The sequence below is a fragment of the Ornithorhynchus anatinus genome, chromosome X5, assembly GCF_004115215.2.
Source record: "Ornithorhynchus anatinus isolate Pmale09 chromosome X5, mOrnAna1.pri.v4, whole genome shotgun sequence".
Lineage (NCBI taxonomy): Eukaryota > Metazoa > Chordata > Mammalia > Monotremata > Ornithorhynchidae > Ornithorhynchus > Ornithorhynchus anatinus.
The window spans coordinates 24,249,109-24,271,083 of record NC_041753.1 but is presented as its reverse complement, the minus strand read 5'-3'; the positions used below and the strand labels follow the sequence as shown (position 1 = coordinate 24,271,083).

Genomic DNA, 21,975 nt, shown 5'->3' with positions numbered 1-21,975 from the left:
CCTGGGTTCTAATCCTGGCAGTGCCACTTGTCTGCTGGGCGACTCTGGGCAAGTCACTTCACCGATCGGTTACCTCATCCGTAAAATGGGGATTAAGACTGTGAGCCTCATGGCTCATGGGACGGGAACTGCAAACAACCTGATTCGCCTGTAGAACTTGAAGACGTGCCGGCTGATGGAACAATTACACTTTTCCCTTGCTGATCACTGGTCCCTGAGTATTACCCTGATTGGCAGAAGACCAGAATAAGTGCCCCGTTGTATTTTTGTGGGGACGAGCGCTTAGTACAGTGCCCTGCACCCAGTAAGCACTTAATAAATACCACTGATCGACTGTGGGCAAGAGATTTTTCTCAATGTCACGAGGCTCACGGATGCGATCTCTCCTCCAGCTGCGTGGTCTCCCTCTCCCTACCTCGGTCTCTGTCTCCCGGGCTCCGGACGTGGGCAGAAGCTGTGGTGATGACGGGCAAGCAGAAGATGAAGCTGGCTAACACGGCGCTGCCCATCAAGACGATCAAGTCCTGGGCTGAGGCCGTGGGCATCTCTCCCTTATCCGAAGAGGCCTGCCAAGTTCTCGTCGATGAAGTCACCTTCCGAGTCAAGAAAATCACCCAGGTAACCCTCCCCTCCCCCCCGCCCCCATCTTTCTCCCCAAGTAGTCAGACCCTCTATCTAGTTTCCTAGGGGGACCCTGACTGACCTCTGCCGCCTTCTGGGATTCTGACCGACCTCTGTCTCCTTCCTTGAGACCCTGACTGACCTCTGCTCCTTCCCCCGCCTTCCCTCTCTCCTCACAGGAGGCCAAGATGTTCATGCAGATGGGACTGCATCAGAAACTCACAACCAATGATGTGGATTTTGCCCTGCAGCTAAAGAATGTTGAGGTAAATGAGCAAGGGGAGAGGATGGCCGAGAAGGGGACAGGAGGCTGGTGGAGAAGGGAGGAGGAGAAGGAATTTGAGAGAGATGAGAAGATGGGGAGGAGAGCAGGGTGATGACCCCCGCCATGATCCCGTGGCCTCCCCTTGCTGACTCTTACCCAGAATGTCTCTCTCTCTCCTCCTCCCGACTCTCTCTCACTCTCTTTCTCTCCTTTCCCCTCCTTCCTCTCTCCCTCTTTCTCTCTCTTCCCCCCCACCCCCCATCTCTCTGTCTCCCTCCCCACCCCAGCCTCTGTACGGATTCCACACGATGGATTTTATCCCCTTCCGCCTCACCTCCGGGGGTGGCCGGGAGCTTGGTTCCTGCCAGAAGGAGATCGTGTCTCTGAATGACATCATCAACAGCCCCTTGCCTCAGACCAGCCTGGATGTCGTCTTGAAAGGTGAGAACCGGGGGGAGACCTGGGGGTCTAGGGAAGATTGAGAATGAAGGGTGGGCAGCTGGGAGGTTGAAAGAGGGTTGGAGGTACCTAAGAAGGTGGAATCCGGGGAAAGTGGGAAAGACCGGAGAGACATCACCCCCCCACGCATGGCCGGTTGTCCACTGACATCCCTGTTTTCCTTTTCTCTCACAGCTCATTGGTTGAGCATCGAGGGCATCCAGCCAGTGATCCCGGAGAACCCCATCCCAGGTAAGGCTCCTTCTCCTCTTCCTCTGCTCCTTCTCAGGATCTTTCCCATCCCCGCCCCTCCTCCAGCTTTCTGAACTCTCATCTCCTCCCTTCCCTGCCGAAGTGTCCCTGTCCTTACCAACTTCACCTAATAAGAATAATGGACCTTTTTGTTCATCGCTAATTATGGAGAAGCAGCTTGGCCTAATGGAAAAAGCCCGGGCCTGGGAGTCAGAGGATCTGTGTTCTGATCCTGGCTCCGTCACCTGTCTGCAGTGTGATCCTGGGAAAGCCACTTAACTTCTCTTTGCCTCAGTTCCCTCATTCGCAAAATGGGAATTCAATTCCTCGTCTCCTTCCTACTTAGACTGTGAGCCCTTTGTGGGACCAGATTATCGTGTATCTACCCCAGCGCTCAGTACAGGGCTTGAATCACAGTAAGTGCTGAACAAGAAATTATTATTATTGTTATTATGTGCCAAGCCTGGGGATAGATACAAGACAATCACGCTGGAGGCGGTCCCTCCCCCACACGAGGCTCACCAGTCCCCGGGGGAAGGAGAACAGGTCTTGAATCCCCATTGTACTGGGGAGGAAAGTGAGGCACAGAGAAGTCAAGTGATTTGCCCAAGGTTACACAGCAGGAAAACAACTCAGTCAGAGTTGGGCTCTTTGTACTAGACCATGATGTAATTCTCCATTCTCCTGCTTCCTCCTTCCCACGCTCCCTTCTCTCAGCACCCCTGTGACTCTCATCCTCCCCGTTCCCCATTAGACCTCCCCCCAGAACCCTCCACCTGCCTCTGACCTTCTGTCTCCCCCACCTCAGTCCCGTTGGCACAGCAGAAGACTGAGGTGATGGAGCCGCTTAAATTTATGAAGCCAGACCAGAAGAGGAAGCGATCGAAGATTGAAGGTCAACGGTAAAGGTCAGTGTGGCTGGGGAGGGGGTCGGCACGATGGGAGGGACTCAGGCTCAGCCATCGGGGGAGGGGGGCGGGTAAGAATCGCAGACATGAGTGATATCGCAAGGCGGAATGGAGTGACGAAATCCTGGCCTGCAGACGCTGGACTTTTAGAATAAAAATACCTGACATAAATCAATCAATTGTCGGTAGCTCAATAATAGTAATTGTGGTAGTTATTAAGTGCTTACTGTGAGTGAAGCCCTGCTGGGGTAGGTACAGCATAATCAAATTAGGCACAGTCTAAGGTGGAGGGAATACATATGGGGAAACAGAGGCACGGTGAAGGTAAGAGACTCATCTGAGGTCACGCGGGGAGGAAGAGGTGGAAATGGGGCTAGAACCCAAGCCTCCTGGCCTCTTTCCACTAGGCCATGCTGCTTCTCCAGCTCTTACTGTTTGCAGGACACTGTAGAAACAGCGTGGCTCAGTGGAAAGCCCGAGCTGGGGAGTCAGAGGTCGTGGGTTCAAATCCTGGCTCTACCGCTTGTCAGCTGTGCGACTGTGGGCAAGTCACTTAACTTCTCTGTGCCTCAACAGTTCCCTCAACTGTAAAATGGGGATGAAGACTGTGAGCCCCACGTGGGACAACCTGATCACCTTGTATCCTCCCTGGCTCTTAGAACAGTGCTTTGCACATAGTAAGTGCTTAACAAATGCCATTATTATTATTATTAGTGAGCTCTTGGGAGAGTGAGTAGACACAATTCCAGTCATTAAGGAGCACCCTGGGCCCCACAGCGCTTGTGTATGTATCTTTACACCCCGTCGTTTCCCTAATCGGTATTTTATTTTCATGTCTGTCTCCCCTTATAGATGGTAAGCTCCTTTCAGGCAGGGAACGTACCTACCAACTCTGTTCTATTGTATCCCTCCAAGCTCTGCACACAGTAAGTGCTCGGTACGATTGATCGATTGAGGGCGCCATCTTGGGGGGAGGGATTGTGAGGAGGAGGCTGCGACGAGTGGGCGTTGAAGCTGGCTTCCCTGATTCTCTGCTCTCCCCGCACCCTTCCCCAGGGACAGAGCGACCGCCCCCCTATCCGCCACAGCCCACAGCCATCATTCGATGTTCTCCCTTGGAGAAGATGTACTTTGAAGAGATAACCAGGGCCTGCCTGGGAGCCTGTGATCTCAAGAGAAAGGTGAGCTACCCCTTCCTCGCGAGGGTCCACAAACCTCCCCTCCCTTGGGAGTATCTGGTCACCCGTCCCCTCCCGGGACCCGGCCCCCCAGGGACCCTCCTAGCGGCCGTACCTATCTCTCAACCCCTTCCTCCTTCCCTCCCTCCCTGCAGGAAGCTCTCGACAGCCTCACCACCAACTCTGGCCTCTCCCAGATGCTGCCCTGGTTCAGCAACTTCATCTCTGAAGGGGTGAGTAGGGTGGGCAGGAGGGCCTGGGGGATGCTGGGAAAGGGGAGGACTGGGGGATGCTGGGAAGGAAAGGGGGGTGGGAAGCTGGAAAGGAGGGAGGAGGGGGTCTGGGTCTTTGATACCCCCGCTCTGCTGTCCAGGTGCGGGTGAACGTGGGTCTCCGAGATCTGACCGTGCTCACCTCCCTGATGCAAATGGTGAAGGCGCTGATGGCGAACCCCACCCTGAACCTGGAGAGATACGTGAGTGGTCCCCCGAGACTTCCCTCCAGCCTCCGGCTGAGCCCCCGGAGAGCCCCCATCCCCCTGCCCGACGCTCTCGTCATACCCGAGCACCCCACCCAACGCCCCCAGCCAGTGTGCGTCTCCCACCCACCCCTCCTTGCCTCCCCTCCCACCCCTCCCACCCGACAATCCCATCTCCACCCCTGCCCCCTTCAGGGTGATGGCGACTGGGGGAGAGTCAGGAGTGCTGACCGCTGACCTCTGACTCTCCCCCACCCCACCCCGGCCCACTTTCCTCCCTCCCACAGATCCAGGAGCTGATCCCGGCCGTGATGAGCTGCGTCGGGAGCCACGAGCTCTGCGTGCCGGGGCCGGAAGAGAACGAGCACTGGGCCTTCCGGGAATGGAGCGCCCGGCTCATGGCCCAGGTCTGCCAGCAATTCGGAACCACCAGCAACAACCTCCAGGCCCGTGTGACCAAGATCTTCGTCAAGGTGTGGAGGGAGCCGGCGATGGTGCCGGGGCCGGGGGGAAGATGGGGAAGCCCTAACCTCTAGGAACACCCTCGGTTCCCCCAACTCACCACCATTTCTCTCTCTCTTCTCTTTCCTGTTCCCGACCCGCAGAAGTGGCTGCAGGAGACGACCCCCTGGCCCACTCGTTACGGCTGCATCGCTGGCTTGGCCGAGCTGGGGGAGAACGTGAGTAGAGGCGAGGGTGGGAGGGACGGCCTGGGATGCTGGGAAGGAGGCGGGGGAGAGGAGGAGGGAGGAGCTGGGGAGGGATGGGGCTGATGGTCGACGTCGAGGCTCACGGGGAAAGCGCGTCTCTGTCTCTGTCCCCGCAGGTGATCAAGACCCTGATCGTGCCACAGCTGCCGCAGGAAGGACAGCGGATCCGGAGAGCCCTGGACAGCCCCGAGCTGAACGAGCTGAGCAGCGTCCACAGGCTCGGGGCTGAGCGCGTCCAGGGTCTGCTACAGGTCAGTATGACCCCTTTCGTGGCCTCACCCTCACCCCCACCTGCCCCGGCCCTCTCTCCCTCCCTCCCCGAGGCTGCCCTTCTGTGACTCTTCTCTTTCCCTCCCTGGCAGAAACACTGTGCCCCGGTGCTGGCGAGGCTGCGGCCCTCACTGGATTGTCAGGAGGATTTTTGCTCTGACTTGGGCCCCCTGGGACCACTGCTCTGCCCCCACCTAGATGAGACTTGTACCCTCCAGGCCACCGGACAGAGCACCCGGGAGACCCCCCCATCGGACCACCGGGCAGACCCTGCAAGATGAGGCGGCCGTCGGGGAGGTAAGCGATGGGAAGTGAGGAGAGATTGGGACCAGGGGCCGAGAGGAGAGGCCGAGAGGGCAGGAGTGGGGTGCTGACAGGGCACTGGGCCTTCCGGGAATGGAGCAAGGAGGGAGGGATGGAGCGGGGAGAGGCCTGGGAAAATTGGGGCTGAGTCCTTTCAGGGTGTTAGGGGGAATTGGGCTGGATCCTAGGGAAGGGAGAGTTTGGTGGTGTTAGGCTAGCATCTCATTCTCTTTCTTTCTCTCTCCGTCTTCCAGGTCCCGAATATACCAGCTGCTGGCTCACCCTCGGCCCAGGGGGTCATAAAGATCCCCCAGATCCAGCCCGTAGGCAAAATGGTCTCCACGGCGAAGGCGGTCCCCTCAAGCCAGGATGACCTCCAGAAGATCGGCGTGGTAGACCGACCCTAAGCCAGTCCTATCCCCACTTCTCTCTTCCCCATCCTCCTTCTTTAACAGAGGAGAGACAGGTCTCCTTTTGGCCAGAAGGCTAGAGCAGCTCCCCTTAGGATCCCCCCACATCTAGCTCCTTTCCCTGACTCTACTGACCTAAGTACTTAATACTTAGCATGCACCATGCACTGAACTAAGTGTTTGAACTAAGTGTTTACTTTTCATTGGAGAACTTACCATGCACAGAGCACTAGCACTTGAAAGAGGACGATATCACAGGCCTGGGAGACACTTTTCCTTGCCTGCCTTTCCCTGTAAGTGTAGATGGGGGCACAGACATGAATACATTTCGGATGTGGACATAAGTGCTGTGGGGCCGAGGGGCGTGTTAGTGTTAAAGATTTTAAAACAATAATGATATAAAAAAAACTTATAAGTGAATAAATTACAGACCTGTACATCCGTGGTGGGGAGCGATGGGGGGGCGGGGGGGGGGTGCGTGGAAATCTAAGTGCAAGGAGCTGCAGATTTTTGATTTTAGTAAAGTTTTGAAAATGGGGAGAGTGATCCTCTCTTGGATATGATGGAGGGAGGATGTGGGTGATGGGTGGGCACAGAGAAAGATGAGATCTGGATACGGTGAATGTTCCTCAGACTTAGAACATGCGGAATGCTGTGCCGGAAAAGAATACACAGGCAGGAATGACTTCCCTTACTTACTTCAGTTTCCTCATCTGTAAAACGGGGATTCAGAGCAGAGAGCAATGTGAGCTTGATGATGGACAAGATTTGGGCTGACTCTGACTGTCGCTCTGTGCTGGCTATTCCCCTCCCTCCCTGAAGAACCCCCAGAGTCTGCAGGCGAATGGCCCGTTGTCGGGGGAGGTGTGGGGGGAGAATGGGTAGGTAGACCAAGGCAGGTAGACCTCAAGGAGAATCCGTGTCACTCTCTGCAGCCGCAGTAGTGATTGAGCGTTTACTGCGTGCAGAGCTAAGTGCTGAGAGCTTCCGGTCTGACAACCCTAGTGGGAAACCCGAGGTTTCCACCGTCAGAGGGGACTGCTCTTGGGTTCTGGGCCCGGGATTCCGAACCCATGCAGTTTCATAAATCGGACCGGGTGTGGTCTCACGGCCGTGGTCTAGGGAGTTATTGAAAGGGGCTAAGCGGGCACCTGGTGGGGGGAGTGGGCGGAATAAGGGTTTGGACATAGGAGGAAGCCGTCAGCACCCAAAGGGACACGTTTGCCAACACAGTTTATTCATTCGCCAATGCAATTTATTCATCCAGAGGACAAATCCCACATGGCTCTATTTCCCCATCGTCTTCAACCGAGACCCATCGATGATGGCTCTTCCGGTGCTGACTTCCTCAGGCGGGGGGGCGGGAAGGTTCAGGGGCTCACAGTGACCTGGGTGCCCTCCTTCCAGAGTCCAAAGAACGGGAAGATCTTCTCTGAGAAGGAGGCTGAGAAAGTGTAGACGGGGGACCGGGTCTCGGCGTTGGAGAAGGTAACCCGGCCCCCGGCCCAGTCCAGGGAGACCCTCAACTTGCGAGGCCTCTTCCTCTGAGCCTCCTGGGTGGGATTGGCCGTGAGGGGCCAGACGGAACGCAGAGAGAAACCCAGGGCCCAGAACCCCTCCTCGGGGGTGATGACGATCCCCCCCTTCCTCTTCACAGACTCGCGGGCCACCCCGACAGCTCCCGCCCCGAACTTTCCCACCTCCAGTTCCACCACCCAGGAGTGCCTCCCCGCTGCGAAACCCTCCCGGCCCAGCAGGAAGGGGTCCGAGTCAAAACGCTTGGGGTGGTCAGGCAGCTTCTGCCGTTGATCGCAGAAACGGGCCGTGTTGATCGCCCGTTTCCCGTCCCCGGAGATTGCAAGACACTTGGGGGCAGTGTCCGGGTCCAGCGTGATCCCGGCTGTGGAGGGAAAAGACAGGTGATTAGAGAAGACGGCCGAGAAGCAGCGCCCCCATCCCGCTCACTGACCCTGACTGGGCCTTGGGATTGTGGGAGTTTCCGACCCCCTTGGTTCGTTGGTCCAGGCCGCTCACCCGAGTTACATTCCAGTTCCTGCAACAACTGCTCCGAGGGGAGAGCGAGAGGAGAGCTGAGGGCCAAGCTGGCACAGCAGGACGATGGATCAGGAAGGCCGGCGACTATTCCTTCCTGGGAGGCTAAAAGGGCAGAGAGTCATCAGGCAGAGTGACCGCCCACTTCTAGACCGGAAGCTCCTTACAAGCAGGGCACGTTTCTACCAATTCTGTACACTCCCAAATGCTTAGTACACGGTGCACAGTGCTCTGTACACGGTGAGCGCTCGATAAATACCATTTATTGACTGATTGAGCACAGTCTGGCGCTCAGCACAGCTCACAGAAGGGGTTTGAGCAACACGATTGATGGATTACGCAGCGTGGCTTAGTAGGGAAGCAGCGTGGCTCAGTGCAAAGAGCACCGGGAGTCCGTGGCCGTGGGTTCTAATCCCGGCTCCGCCACTCGTCAGCTGTGGGCAAGTCATTTAATGTCTCTGGGCCTCAGTTACCTCATTTGGAAAATGGGGATGAAGACTGTGAGCCCCACGTGAGACAACCTGATTACCTGTCTACCCTAGCGCTTAGAACAGTGCTCGGCACATAGTAAGTGCTTAACAAATACCATCATTATTATATGGTTAGCTGACGTTCCCCTTTGTTCTTCAAACTTTGGACTTCTGTTCCAACTGATACTGCAGAACATCTGTGCCTCCTAATCAATCAATCTGTGTGCAGAGCAGTGTTCTAAGCGCCTGGGAAAATACAGATTGGTAGACACTACTCCTGCTTACAGTCTACAGTGTGAAGGTAGGCATTAAAATAGATCACGGGTAGGGGAAATGGTAGGGTATAAGGATATGCATGAAAGTGCTGGGGGCTGAGGTCAGTATCAAAGTGTTTAAGGGGCCCACAGACAAGAGCGTAGGTGATGCAGAGGGGAGGGCGGAGAGGGGAAATGAGGGAAATTAGTCAGGGAAGGCTGTTTGGAGGAGATATGATCTTGGGAGGATTTGAAGGTGGGGAGAGCTGTGTCAGATATGAAGGGGAAGGGAGATATGAAGGGGAAGTCACTGGCGAGATAGGCGAGATAGAGGGCCAAAGAGTACGTTGGCTTTAAAGGAGCGAAATGTGTGGATTGGCTCCCACCACACTTATTTCCAGATCTTTACATTCCAAGATTTCCTCCTACTGTCCTTTCTTTTAGTTCCTGTCTTCCAACTGTAAGTTCCTCGAGGGCAGGCATCCTGTCTATTCACGCTACTGCACTCTCCCAAGCATTTAGTGCAGTGCTCTGCCCGGAATAAGCCTTCAATAAACACCACTGACAGATTGATTGATAGATGGCAAGTCCCCGAGGGTCGAGTTGTGTCTTCGGCCTTTTGTGGGACTCAGTCCTCTCAGCTTGCTCCCCATTTACCTCGGAATTCCTTAAGACCCCTCTGGATGTGGAGAATTTTTTCGGCAACGTTGCTGCTTCTTTTCTCAAATGCGAGGGAAATGGGATCCAGACCGAGGAATTTCTCACGCTGACACCTAGGAAAAGAGAAAAGGGGGATAACCCTGACCCTGATAACCCTGGTTCTCCCCAGGGTGGTACAAGCTTGGGTCTCCCTTATGCTCAGGTTGGGAGCTGTCCCCTGTAAGCATCTGCTTGCCACCCCACCATAAAATAAATCCATAATTTATTTTAACATCTCCCGCTGTAGACCTCGTGGCCAGAGAGTGCATCTACCAACTCTGTTCCATTGCCCTCTCCCAAGTGCTCAGTCCAGGGCTCTGCACACAGTAACCGCTCAATAAATACCATTGATTGACTGATTAGCTAGATCCTGATCCTAGGAAGTGGCTGTGCTTCCTATCTGGAAGTTGCCCAGGAAGCCCCGGAACGTGCAGTTATCCTTCCGGGAGAGGTTAAGTATGAAATTATTCATTCAGTACCAGAGTAACTGGGCTGGGCCTCAGTTACCTCAAACTCCTGGTAGGGAACTGGCAACGAATCCACTATTTCATAATGGAATTTTGCTATCATGGAATTAAATGAGAGCAAGCGTTAATCAACTTCTTAATTGAGAATCTGGGCCTTCCCCCAAACAATGCAAACAGAACACTGTACTAAATGCTTGGGAGAATACAACTCAACAGAGTTGCTAGACACATTTCCTGCCTAGGTATCCCAAATTCCTCATCCCAAATTCTCACTCTGTCCATGCACCTCTCTTTCTCTCCCAGGCTCTCCCCTCTTCTCACCCATCTTCCACTAGCTTGGAGGAAGATCCAGAGGGGAGCTTCCCAGTAAAGAAACAGCCTGGTCAAATGGAAAACAACCCCAAAACCATGGGGCCTGGGAGTAAGATGACCTGAGTTCTAATCCTGCTTTGTGACCTTGGACATGCCACTTCACTTCTCTATGCCTCAGTCTCCTCCTTTGTAAAATGGGAATTCAATACCCATTCTTCCTCCTACTTAGATTCTGAGCCCCAGGTGGGACAGGGACTAAAGATTAGCTTGCATCTGCCCCAGCGCTTAGCACAGTGCTCAGCAAATAACAAATGCTTAATAATAATAATAATGACGGCATTCGTTAAGCGCTTACTATGTGCCAAGCGCCGTTCTCAGCGCTGGGGTAGATACAAGGTCATCAGGTTGTCCCACGTGGGGCTCACGGTCTTCATCCTCATTTTCCAGATGAGGGAACTGAGGCACAGAGAAGTTAAGTGACTTGCCCCACGTCTCACAGCTGATAAGTGACGGAGCCAGGATTAGAACCCACAACCTCTGACTCCCAAGCCTGTGCTCTTTCCACCAAGCCACACCGCTTAACAAATACCACTGTTATTATTATTATTCTCCGTACTTGGAGACTGTGAGCTCATTTTGGGCAGGGAACGTGCCTGCTAACTCTACTGTCCTCTCCCATGTGCTTAGTACAGGGCTTTGCACAGAGTTAAGCACTCAATAAATACTACTGATTGAGGAAGGAGATACTTCCTTGGCCTCCTTGTGACATGCCCCTGGGGGACGTGGGGAGCATGAGGTGAGCGTCTCCCGAAACTCCCTTGGTAGTGACCAGGCTCCCCAGTGCTCAGGAAAGTGCTTAGTGCTTAGCTCTCTCTGCAAGCCACGTTCAGGATCTGCACGTTTCTCTCAACCACCACTGGGCAGAGCCTGCGTCCCCGAATCCCGCCATTCGCTGGTGGAGAGATGAGACCGCTCACCTTCTCAGCAAGTCGTTGATGTCCTAGAGGAAAGAGGGAAAACTGGATTGGATGTGTCATTTTTTTTTAATGGGATATATTAAGCGCTTATTATTCGCCGGATGCTGTTGTATTGTACTCTCCCAATTAATAGCATTGATTGATGGATTGACACTCAGACAGTGCCCCTTCACAGCGTATTGAAAAACCTTTTTTAAATCGTATTTGTTAAGCACTTACTGTGTGCCGGGCACACTAAGCTCTGGGTTAGATTCAAGACGATCTGGTTGGACACAGTCCCTTTCTCATATAGGGTTCACAGTCAATCGCCATTTTACAAATGAGGTAACTGAGACTTTGCCAGAGAAATGAAGTGATCAACTTCGTCCTGCCTCTGGCCTGGAGCATCCTCCCTCCTCAAATCCTACAGACAATTACTCTCCTCCCCTTCGATGCCTTATTGAAGGCACATCTCCTCCAGAAGGCCTCCCCTGACTAAGCTCCGCCCTTTCTTCTTCTCCCACTCCCTTCTGGGTCGCCCTGACTTGCTTCCTTTGTTCTTCCCCTCTCCCAGACCCACAGCACTGACGTACATATCTGTCATTTATTTATTTATATTAATGTCTGTTCCCTCCGCTTCTAGACTGTAAGCTCACTGGGGGCAGGGAATGTGTCTGTGAATGTGTACAAAAAAGGGCTGTATTGTGCTCTCCCAAGTGCACACAGTAAGCGCTCGATAAATAGCATTGAATGAATTGAATGAATGAATGAACTTGCCCAAGGTCACCCAGCAGGTAAGTGGCAGAGCCAGGATGAGAACCCAGGTCTTCTGACTCCCAGGCCCACGCTCTATCCACTAGGCCCTCCAGTGTTCTCTAGCCTCGGCCGATCCCCTGGTCAATCCCCTGCCTCTCACCTCCAGCAACGGAATGTCGGGCTGTTGATTCTTCTCTTCCAGCTCCGCGATGAGGGTCCCCAGACACGAAAACTCCTCAGAGAACCTGGCGACATATTCCAGCTGCCCCTCCCGGATCCATCTGCTCAGTAGCTTCAAATGGCCAAGTAAGAGACACTCCTGCCTCTCCAGGAACTGGTGAATTTGACGAAACTCTGACTTGACTTTCTGCTCGTCGGCTTCCGTCTGGGTCTGTGGGAGAATGGAGACACCGACCCAGACTGAGCCTTGGATCTTTTCCTTTAGCCCTTGGGCAAGCTGTTTCCATCCAGTCCTCTAGCCTCTAAGCTTGCTGTGGGCAGGGAACGTGTCTCCCAAATCTGTTGTATTGTCCTTTCCCCCCCCGCACAGACGGTGGTCTGGACACAGTAAGCGCGGAATAAATACCTTTGATTGATTCCTCTAGACCGTCAACTCGTTGTGGGCAGAAGGCGCGTCTACCAACCCTGCGTCTACCAACTCTTTGTCTGCCAACTCTACCAACCATTGATCGCCTCCAGAAAATTTGGGTCCTGGAACAATCAGAATCTGAAAGTGTCCTCCTGTGGCAGGACTGAGGGTTTGAAAATGCTCCTAGGCCTGCTGGGGGAAGTAGGCGATGTTCGCCCTCCCCCGCCCCACCCAATATGGAATAACTAGAGTGCAAGATGACTCTCATTGGCAAGAGGGAGTTACCCCTACGTAATACTCAGCACGCCAGCATTCAATACTCCCCCCAGCATGGAATAACTGTAACACGCAAGATGACTGTCGTTGGCTGTTGGCTATGACAGTAGCTGCCCCTATAAAATATTAGGCATCCCAGTGTGCAATGTGGCACGACGGCCATATTCAGGGATGTACCTCCTGACCCCTCCAGTACCCAGTTACGCGTACCTGCTCCTTCTCCCAGGAATAAAGTCCTGGGTTTCTGGAGGCAGGTCCCAGCTCACCCAAGCTTCAGACGCTTCCTAAGGAGCCAGGCCTGACCAAGGATTACTTCCGGAGGCTACGGTGTCCCTTTTCAACACTAAGTAGCCAATGAAATTGAACTCTTCTAATCTTTCCGCCGGTGGGAAAAGTCACTACGGGAAACGGATCTCACTGAAACCCAAGGAAGTAAATTCCTTGTTTCTGGAATGGTATTTGTTAATGCTATTTGATAATAAGCGCTTATTATCAATCAGTCGATTGATCGATCGTATTTCTCGAGGGCTTACTGTGTGCAGGACACTGTACTAAGCGCTTGGGAGAATCCAATCCGACAGAGTTGGTAGACACATTACCTGCCCATGACAAGCTTACAGTCTAGAAGACAAGCTTACTACGCGCTGGGATAAATACAAGCTGATCAGGGTGAACACACTCCAGGTCCCTCGTGGGGCTCACAGTCTTAATTTTACAGAGGCGGTAACTGAGGCACAGAGAAGTCACCCGAGGTCACACGGCAGACATATGGTGGAGCTACGGTTAGGACCCAGATCCTCTGACTCTCAGGATCGTGCTCTCTCCAGGAGGCCATGTTGCTTGCCGGCAGAATTGGGTTCGGTTCCCCTCCAGCTATCGAAAAATCACTTACCAGCAGCATCTGGATCTTCCCTTTCCCTATAGACTGAAAATCCAGAATCTCATCTCTCTGTTTCTTGAATAATTGGATATGATGCAGAATCTTCTCCTGGGGAAACACAGGACCTTGTTTCATTCGTTCATTCAGTCAGTCGTATTTATTGAGCACTTAATGTTTGTGAGCAGAGGGTAGAAGGGTGGGAGGGAGGTGCTCGAGTGGGCAGTCTCAGCTCTTTCCCTCACTCTGTGTTAACCCTATTTGAAGAGTTACTATAAAAATAATGGTGACAAGCTTTTTTTTTTTTTTTAGGTATTGGGTAAGAGCTTACTATGTACCTATTATATTGAACTTTCCCAAGTGCTTAATACAGTGCTCTGCACACAGTGAGCACTCAATAAATATGATTGAGTAAAATGGTGCTTTTCAGTGTTATTGGAGAGCACTGTAGTGCTGTGTGCCAGGAACTGCACTAAACTCTGGGGTAGATATAATGGGATCGGGCTGGACACGGTTCCTATCCCACATGGGGCTCACAGTCTAAGCAGGAAGAAGAACAGGGATTGCATCTCCATTTTATAGAGGAGGAAATTGAGGCACAGAGAAGTTAAGTGACTTGCCCAGGGTTCACGCCTCGGGCAGATTCTTTCCCTCTAGACTGTAAGCTCATTGTGGATAGGGGACGTGTCTACCAAATCTCCCAAGCACTTAATTCAGTGCTCTGCGCACAGTGAGTGCAATAAATAGGACCAATTGATTGATTGATTGATTGATTAAGTGGCCCAGCTGTCTCCCATTTCTCCCCAAGGAGAAATGTCCTCAAGGGAAAGAATCCTCCTCATACTGAGAAGGATGGAACCTCCAGTGTCTCCAACTAATGGCATCCCCTTGAGGGAGTCCGCAGGGAATGGAGAGTGGGGTGAGGCTTGATAGCCCTTCATAATAATAATAATAATGATAATAAGAAGAATAGTGGTATATGTTGAGTGCTTACCACGTGCCAAACACGTATTGAGTGCTGGGGTAGATACAAGATAATCGGATTGGGCACAATCCCTGTCCCACCAGGGCCTCACGGTCTAAGTAGGAAGAGGAACAGATATTGGATCCCTATTTTACAGATGAAGGAACTGAGGTACAGAGCCGTGAAGTGACTCACCCAAGGCCACACAGCAGACACGAGACAGAGCCGGGATGAGAACTTAGGTCCGCTGACTCCCAGGTCCGAGCCCTATCCACTAGGCCACCCTGTTTCCCAAGCCCGAAGGTCGCCAGGTGGAAGTTGGGCTGGGGGGTGGGACCTCGACCAAGTGCTCAGGGAGAAGGGCCATGAGGGGACGTGGCAGGGATTCCCCGACGTCCCCGGGGGCGGTGGGGGGGGGCGCTCACCCGGTAGGTTTGGGCGGCCTCCTCGATGACGGTCACCTCGTGGGGCCGGTGCTCCCGGGACTCCCTGCAGACTATGCACAGCAGCTGCCCGTCATCCTCGCAGTGGAAATGCAGCTTCTCCCCGTGTTTCCCGCAGAGCGTCTCTCCCCCGGCGGCTCTCTCCTCCCGTTCCTTCACTTTCCGGATGTTCCTGACCATGCTGGCCGCCTGCCAGGCGGGCTTCCAGTGCTCCTTTCTGAAGGTCCTTTTGCAGAGCGGACAGGATGGGGGGATGAGCAAGGCGGGGCCCCGGAACTCGTGGACCTTGGCCACACAACCCCGGCAGAAGATGTGCCCGCAGTCGATGGTGACCGGGTCTTCCAGGTAGGTCAGGCAGATGGCACACGTCACTTCTTCTTCCAACAGGTCCAGAAGGGCACAGGCCATGGTGTCTGGTCAGTGGGGATCTCTCCGGGATCCTTCTGGCCTCCTGGGTTCGGTCTGGTGGTGCGGGATCTGCGATGGCCTTCTTGGTCAGTGCTAAGGTGGCAAAGTCAGAGGACAATTGGAGTAGAGAGAAACATCCTGGCCCAGTGGAAAGAGCCCTGGCCTGGGTGTCAGAGGACCTTTTTTTTTTAATGGTATTTGTTAATTGCTTATTATGTGCCAGGCACCATACTAAGCGCTGGGATAGTACTTATTGAAATCTTATTGCGTTCAGAGCACTGTTACCAAGCAGGTAACAGTTTAATCGAGTTAGACGTAGTCCCCATCCCACACGGGGCTCGCAGTCTGAATTTTACCACATTTTCCAGATGAGGTAACTGAGGCCCAGAGAAGTGAAGTGACTTACCCAAGGTCACACAGCAGATCCGTCATGGAGTTGGGGTTAGAACCCAGGTCCTCTGACTCCCAGGCCTGTGCTCTACCATGCTGCTTCTCAGGACCTGGGTTCTAATCCTGGCTCCACCACTCACCACTAAACGCTTGGGAGGGGGCAGTGCAACAGAAATGGTAGACATGACCGCTGCCCACAAGGGGCTTAGAGTCTAGAGGGGCAGATGGACATTAATATAAAAAAATAAATGACGGATCAGGACTGTGGGGCCGAGGGAGGGGTGAATAAAGGGGGGAAATCCAAGTGCCGGGGTGACAGAGAAGGAAAGGAGAGAAGAGGAAATGAGGGCTTAGTCGAGGAAGGCCTCCTGGAGGAGACGTGTTTGTGATAAGGATAGAGTGGAAAGAGCCCGGGCTTGAGAGTCAGAGGTCGTGGGTTCTAATCCCGGCTCCGCCGTTTGCCAGCTGTGTGACTTTGGGCAAGTCACTTCACATCTCTGTGCCTCAGTTCCCTCATCTGTAAAATGGGGATTAAAACTGTGGGCCCCACGTGGGACAACCTGATCACCGTGTATCCCCCAGCGCTTAGAACAGTGCTTTGCACATAGTAAGCGCTTAACAGATACCACCATTTATTTATTTATTTTATTTTTAGTGTTTGTTTTGCCTGGTGGTGTACGTTTGAGGAGCAGGGAACGCAAAGGGGGAGGGAGGAGGAGAGAGGGGCGATGGGGAGATGAGGCCACATCAAAAGTTGAGATTATTATTTCATCAGAAATGAACCCAAGGCCTCCTCCTGGACCTCGACCTCCAGAAAGGAGAAGGGGGGGTGGGGGGAGACAGAGGAGGGACACCTCCCTCAGAGCAAGGGGGGCAGGAAGGCCCACCCCCCACGGGCGTCGGTTGCCCTCCAGCCCCCCGGGGGTCTCCCCCATCACCCCCCACAAACACACCCAACTTCCCAGGGCTCACCCCGGGACAGCAGCGACGGGGGAAAGTCAGCTCCGGGTCCCGGGCCTCCTCCTCGCACCCCAAGTGACCTCGTAGCCCAGCGTGGGAACTTTTCTAGCGCTGGTCCTCAGAATTAGCTCTTCTCGGAGCCAATGGAAAGGCGAGGACTGAGCACATCACCGGTTACCTGGTAGATCACTTCAGCCTCGTTGACTCTTGAGGTCTTTAGCGGGGGTCTCTTCTCTTGGGCCCCTCATCTCTCCCTTGGTTTCGATCGGTGGTGATTATGGAGCGCTTAGCGTGTGTAGAACCCTGTATTAAGCGCTTGGGCGGTGCAACCGAGCTGGTAGACGCGTTCCCAGCCCACAACGACTTTATGGTCTAGGTTTGTGCCGTTCTCAGAATGGAGAAAGGTGCCGACGGCCCTGTTGCCTCTGCCCAGGAGGGAGGGAGTGGGGGGAATGGTAGGCGTCGAGCTCTCCTGAAGTTCTCTGTGTGCTAGTCTTTTTTTAACAGCATCCAATCGATGAATAGAATTGATCGATTGAGGTTTTACTGTGTGTCAAGTGCCTGGGAGAGAATAATAGAAGAGGATTTTTAGAGTTTACAATTTAACAGTGCCAGTGGTAGTTATTAAGTGCCTACTCTACCGGACTCTTGGGAAAATACATTAGTAGCAGTAAAAAAAAAAAAAAAAAGCAGAACTCGATTCTTGCCCTCCAGTAAACTCCAATCCAATGGGAGAGGTCAGTGGAACCATAATTAAGAGTGAGAACAGATAGCTAGGAATAGTCATTCATTCATTCATTCAAGAGTATTTATCGAGCACTTATTATGTGCAGAGCGCTGTACTAAGCACTTGGAATGTACAATTTGGCAACAGGTAGAGACAATCCCTGCCCAGTGACGGGCTCACAGTCTAACCGGGGGAGAGAGACGGCAGATCAAAACAGAACAAAACAAAAACAAGACAACATTATCAAGATGATAAATAGAATCAAGGGGATGTACACCTCATTAACAAAATCAATAGGGTAATAAATAATATATACAAATGAACACAGTGCTGAGGGGAGGGGAAAGGGGAGGAGCCGAGGGTGGGGGGGAGTGGAGCGGGAGGAGAGGGAAAGGGGGAGGCTCATCTGGGAAGGCCTCTTGGAGGAGGTGAGCTCTCTGTAGGGCTCTGAAGAGGGGAAGAGAGTTAGTTTGGCGGACGTGAGGAGGGAGGGCATTCCAGGACAGCGGTAGGATGTGGGCCAGGGGTCGACGGCGGGATAGGTGTGAACGGGGGACAGTGAGGAGATGAGCGGCAGAGGAGCGGAGTGTACGGGGTTGGGCAGTAGAAAGAGAGAAGGAAAGTGAGTTAGGAGGGGGCAAGGTGATGGAGAGCTTCGAAGTGAGGAGTTTTTGTTTCATGCGGAGGTTGGTAGGCAACCACTGGAGGTTTTTGAGGAGGGGAGGGACAGGCCCAGAGCGTTTCTGTAAGAGGATGATCCAGGCAGCAGAATGAAGAATAGACTGGAGCGGGGAGAGACAGGAGGAAGGGAGATCAGAGAGGAGGCTGACACAGTAATCCAGTCGGGATATTATGAGAGCCTGTACCAGCACGATCGCCGTTTGGATGGAGAGGAAAGGGCGGATCTTGGCGATATTGTGAAGGTGAGACCGGCAGGCGTTGGTGACGGATCGGATGTGTGGGGTGAATGAGAGAGCTGAGTCAAGGATGACACCGAGGTCGTGGGCCTGTGAGGCGGGAAGGATGGTCGTGCCGTCCACAGTGACGGGAAAGTCAGGGAGAGGACAGGGTTTGGGCCGGAAGATAAGGAGCTCATTCATTCAATAGTATTTATTGAGCGCTTACTATGTGCAGAGCACTGTACTAAGCGCTTGGGATGAACAAGTCGGCAACAGATAGAGACAGTCCCTGCCGTTTGACGGGCTTACAGTCTAATCGGGGGAGACGGACAGACAAGAACAATGGCACTAAACAGCATCAAGGGGAAGAACATCTCGTAAAAACAATGGCAACTAAATAGAATCAAGACGATGTACAATTCATTAACAAAATAAATAGGGTAACGAAAATATATACAGTTGAGCGGACAAGTACAGTGCTGTGGGGATGGGAAGGGAGAGGTGGAGGAGCAGAGGGAAAAGGGGAAAATGAGGCTTTAGCTGCGGAGAGGTAAAGGGGGGATGGCAGAGGGAGTAGAGGGGGAAGAGGAGCTCAGTCTGGAACGCCTCTTGGAGGAGGTGATTTTTAAGTAAGGTTTTGAAGAGGGAAAGAGAATCAGTTTGGCGGAGGTGAGGAGGGAGGGCGTTCCAGGACCGCGGGAGGACGTGACCCAGGGGTCGACGGCGGGATAGGCGAGACCGAGGGACGGCGAGGAGGTGGGCGGCAGAGGAGCGGAGCGTGCGGGGTGGGTGGTAGAAAGAGAGAAGGGAGGAGAGGTAGGAAGGGGCAAGGTGATGGAGAGCCTTGAAGCAAAAGCTCAGTTTTAGACATGTTGATTTTAGGTGGCGGGCAGACATCCAGGTGGAGACGTCCTGGAGTCAGGAGGAGATACGAGCCTGGAGGGAGGAGGAGAGAACAGGGGAGGAGATGTAGATTTGGGTGTCATCTGTGTAGAGATGATAGTTGAAGCCGTGGGAGCGAATGAGTTCACCAAGGGAGTGACTATAGATGGAGAACAGAAGAGGGCCAAGAACTGACCCTTTAGATGCAGTGGAATAAAGAACAAGTAAATAAATTCAAGAATCCTGAAGTAACAGAGCTTGGGCAAGTCATTTAACTTCTCAGATTTGTTCTGGGTTTTTTTTTTAATGACATCTGTTAACTGCTTACTATATACCAGTCACTGTACCAAGCACTGGGATAGATACATAGTCCCTGTCCCACATGGGACTCACAGTCTTAATCCCCATTTAACAGAGAGGTTAAGTGATTTGCCCAAGGTCACACAGCAGACAAGTGGCGGAGCTGGGATTAGAACCCAGATATTCTGACTCCAAGTCCCAGACTCTATCAAATAGGCCATGTTGCTTCTCTGAGTATCTCAGTGTCCTCATCAATAAAATGGAGATTAAATCCCCATTTTCCCACTTAGACTGTGAGCCCCATATGGGCTTGGGACCGAGGCCGACCTGATTATCTTGTATCTACCCCAGGAATTACTATAGTGCTTGGCATATAGTAAGTGCTTTGCAAAATTACCATTATTATTATAATAATTAATCACAACAACAATAATGATCTTGGTATTTGGTACGAAGCGCTGGGGTGGATACAAGCAAATCGGGTTAGACACAGTCCTTGTCCCACGCTGGGCTCACAGTCTCAATCCCCATGTTACAGATGAGGTAACTGAAGCACAGGGGAGTGAAGTGACTTGCCCAAGGTCACACAGCAGACAAGCGGCAGAACCGGGATTAGAACCCATGACCCTCCGACTCCCAGGCCTGTGTTCTCTCCACTACACCGTGCTGCTTACTGTGCCAAGTAGAAAGAGCATAGGACTGGGAGTCGGGAGATTTGAGTTCTAATCCACGACGCCGTGATTTGCCTACTGGTTGACCTTGGGCAAGTCCCCTAGCTTCTACGTGCCTCAGTTTCCTCATTTGTAAAAAGGGGATTAAATACCTTCCCCTCAGACCTTCAGACCCGTTCAGGACAGGAGAAGCATCATGGCCTAGCAGAAAGAGCCCGAGACCGGGAGTCGGAGGACCTGGGTTCTAATCGTAGCTTTGCCACTTTCCTGCTGGGTAACCTTGGGCAAGTCACTCAACTCCTCTGTGCCTGTTTCCTCATCTACAAAATGGGGTTTCAATAGCTGTTCCCCCTCCTATTTAGACGGTGAGCCCCGTGTGGGACAGGGACTCTGCCTGCCTGACTTGATTATCTTGTGTCTTTCCCAGAGTTTAGAACAGTGCTTGTCACATGATAAGAATTTAACAAATACCACAATTATTATTATCATCATGATCATCATTATTAATAATAACTGTGTTTAATCTGATGATTGTATTCTGTTTACCCCAGTGTTTAGTACAAGGCTTATCACATAATTTTTATTATTAGGTGGCGATACTGGAAAGGGGTTTGGCTTCTCATCAGAGATGGCTCGGATGGCCCACCATCCGCCCATCGTGACGCTTTAAGAGCAGGGGAGGGAGAGGAGAGGTGGTGGCTCCTTCTGGGCTTTGTGATTGGGAAATTCATCATCATCGTCATCATCATCGATGATGGTATTTATCGAGCACTTAAGGGGAGGGAGAGGAGAGGTGGTGGCTCCTTCTGGGCTTTGTGATTGGGAAATTCATCATCATCGTCATCATCATCGATGATGGTATTTATCGAGCACTTAAGGGGAGGGAGAGGAGAGGTGGTGGCTCCTTCTGGGCTTTGTGATTGGGAAACTCATCATCATCATCATCATCACCATCATCATCGATGACGGTATATATCGAGCGCTCACCGTGCGCAGAGCCCTGTTCTAAGGGCTTGGACAGAGTCCATTCCAGCAGAGTTGGTGGACCCAGTCCCTACCCACAACGAGCTTACAGTCTAGAGGGGGAGACACTCATATCAATAATTCTTGGTATGTAATTTATGGATATGTCCACAAGTGCTATGGGGCTGAGGGGGGGGGGGGTGAATAAAAAAAGGCCCCAAGGGCACAGATCCGAGCACGATCGGGGGATGTCTGTGGGAGGGATGGTGTCTACTATGAGAAGCAGCGTGGCTCAGTGGAAAGAGCCTGGGCTTGGGAGTCAGAGGTCATGGGTTCGAATCCCCGCTCTGCCACTTGCCAGCTGTGTGACTGTGGGTGAGTCACTTCACTTCTCTGGGCCTCAGTTCCCTCATCTGGAAAATGGGGATTAACTGGGAGCCCCACGGGGGACCACCTGATTACCCTGGATCTACCCCCAGCGCTTAGAACAGTGCTCTGTACATAGTAAGCGCTTAACAAATACCAACGTACTATTATTACCACCTCTACCGGACTGTGTTTTCCCAAGCGCTTAGTTCAGTGTTCTGCGCCCCTAAATACTGTCGATCGAGTGACTGGGCCGGGGGGGCGGAGGGGGGAATCTAGTTAGATCTCGGGGGTCCCTCCCCCGCCCCCCAAGAGAAAGGTGGGAAGGGCTGGCCGGAAGTCCCCCTCCTCCCCGCCCCGCCCTCGCCGGTGAGTTTAGCCCGGCAACAGAGCCGCGTGCCCGCTCCGCCTTCCCATTGGAGGACGCCGGCCGGGCCGGGCCAATCAGAGCGGCGCGCTGG

General features: G+C 52.9%; 2 protein-coding genes across 2 annotated transcripts; one reads left to right on the top strand and one right to left on the bottom strand.

The window, feature by feature from the left end:
- Window positions 1-395: 395 nt before the first annotated feature.
- TAF6 (TATA-box binding protein associated factor 6) lies at window positions 396-6,187 on the top strand. Its single transcript, XM_039910748.1, has 12 exons — window positions 396-618; window positions 801-887; window positions 1,174-1,327; window positions 1,520-1,576; window positions 3,541-3,665; window positions 3,818-3,895; window positions 4,036-4,137; window positions 4,428-4,613; window positions 4,746-4,820; window positions 4,967-5,101; window positions 5,213-5,417; window positions 5,678-6,187. Exons 1-11 carry the CDS (start codon window positions 463-465, stop codon window positions 5,399-5,401), a joined length of 1,344 nt encoding a protein of 447 aa, XP_039766682.1. The 5' UTR covers window positions 396-462; the 3' UTR covers window positions 5,402-5,417; window positions 5,678-6,187.
- Window positions 6,188-7,203: 1,016 nt separating this feature from the next.
- LOC100091371 (tripartite motif-containing protein 10-like) lies at window positions 7,204-15,356 on the bottom strand. Its single transcript, XM_001520208.5, has 7 exons — window positions 14,931-15,356; window positions 13,557-13,652; window positions 11,960-12,190; window positions 11,065-11,087; window positions 9,267-9,382; window positions 7,868-7,990; window positions 7,204-7,733 (listed from the first exon to the last, which is right to left on the bottom strand). The coding sequence occupies exons 1-7, from the start codon at window positions 15,354-15,356 to the stop codon at window positions 7,204-7,206; spliced, it is 1,545 nt and encodes a 514-aa protein (XP_001520258.4).
- Between the last annotated feature and the right edge of the window lie 6,619 nt (window positions 15,357-21,975).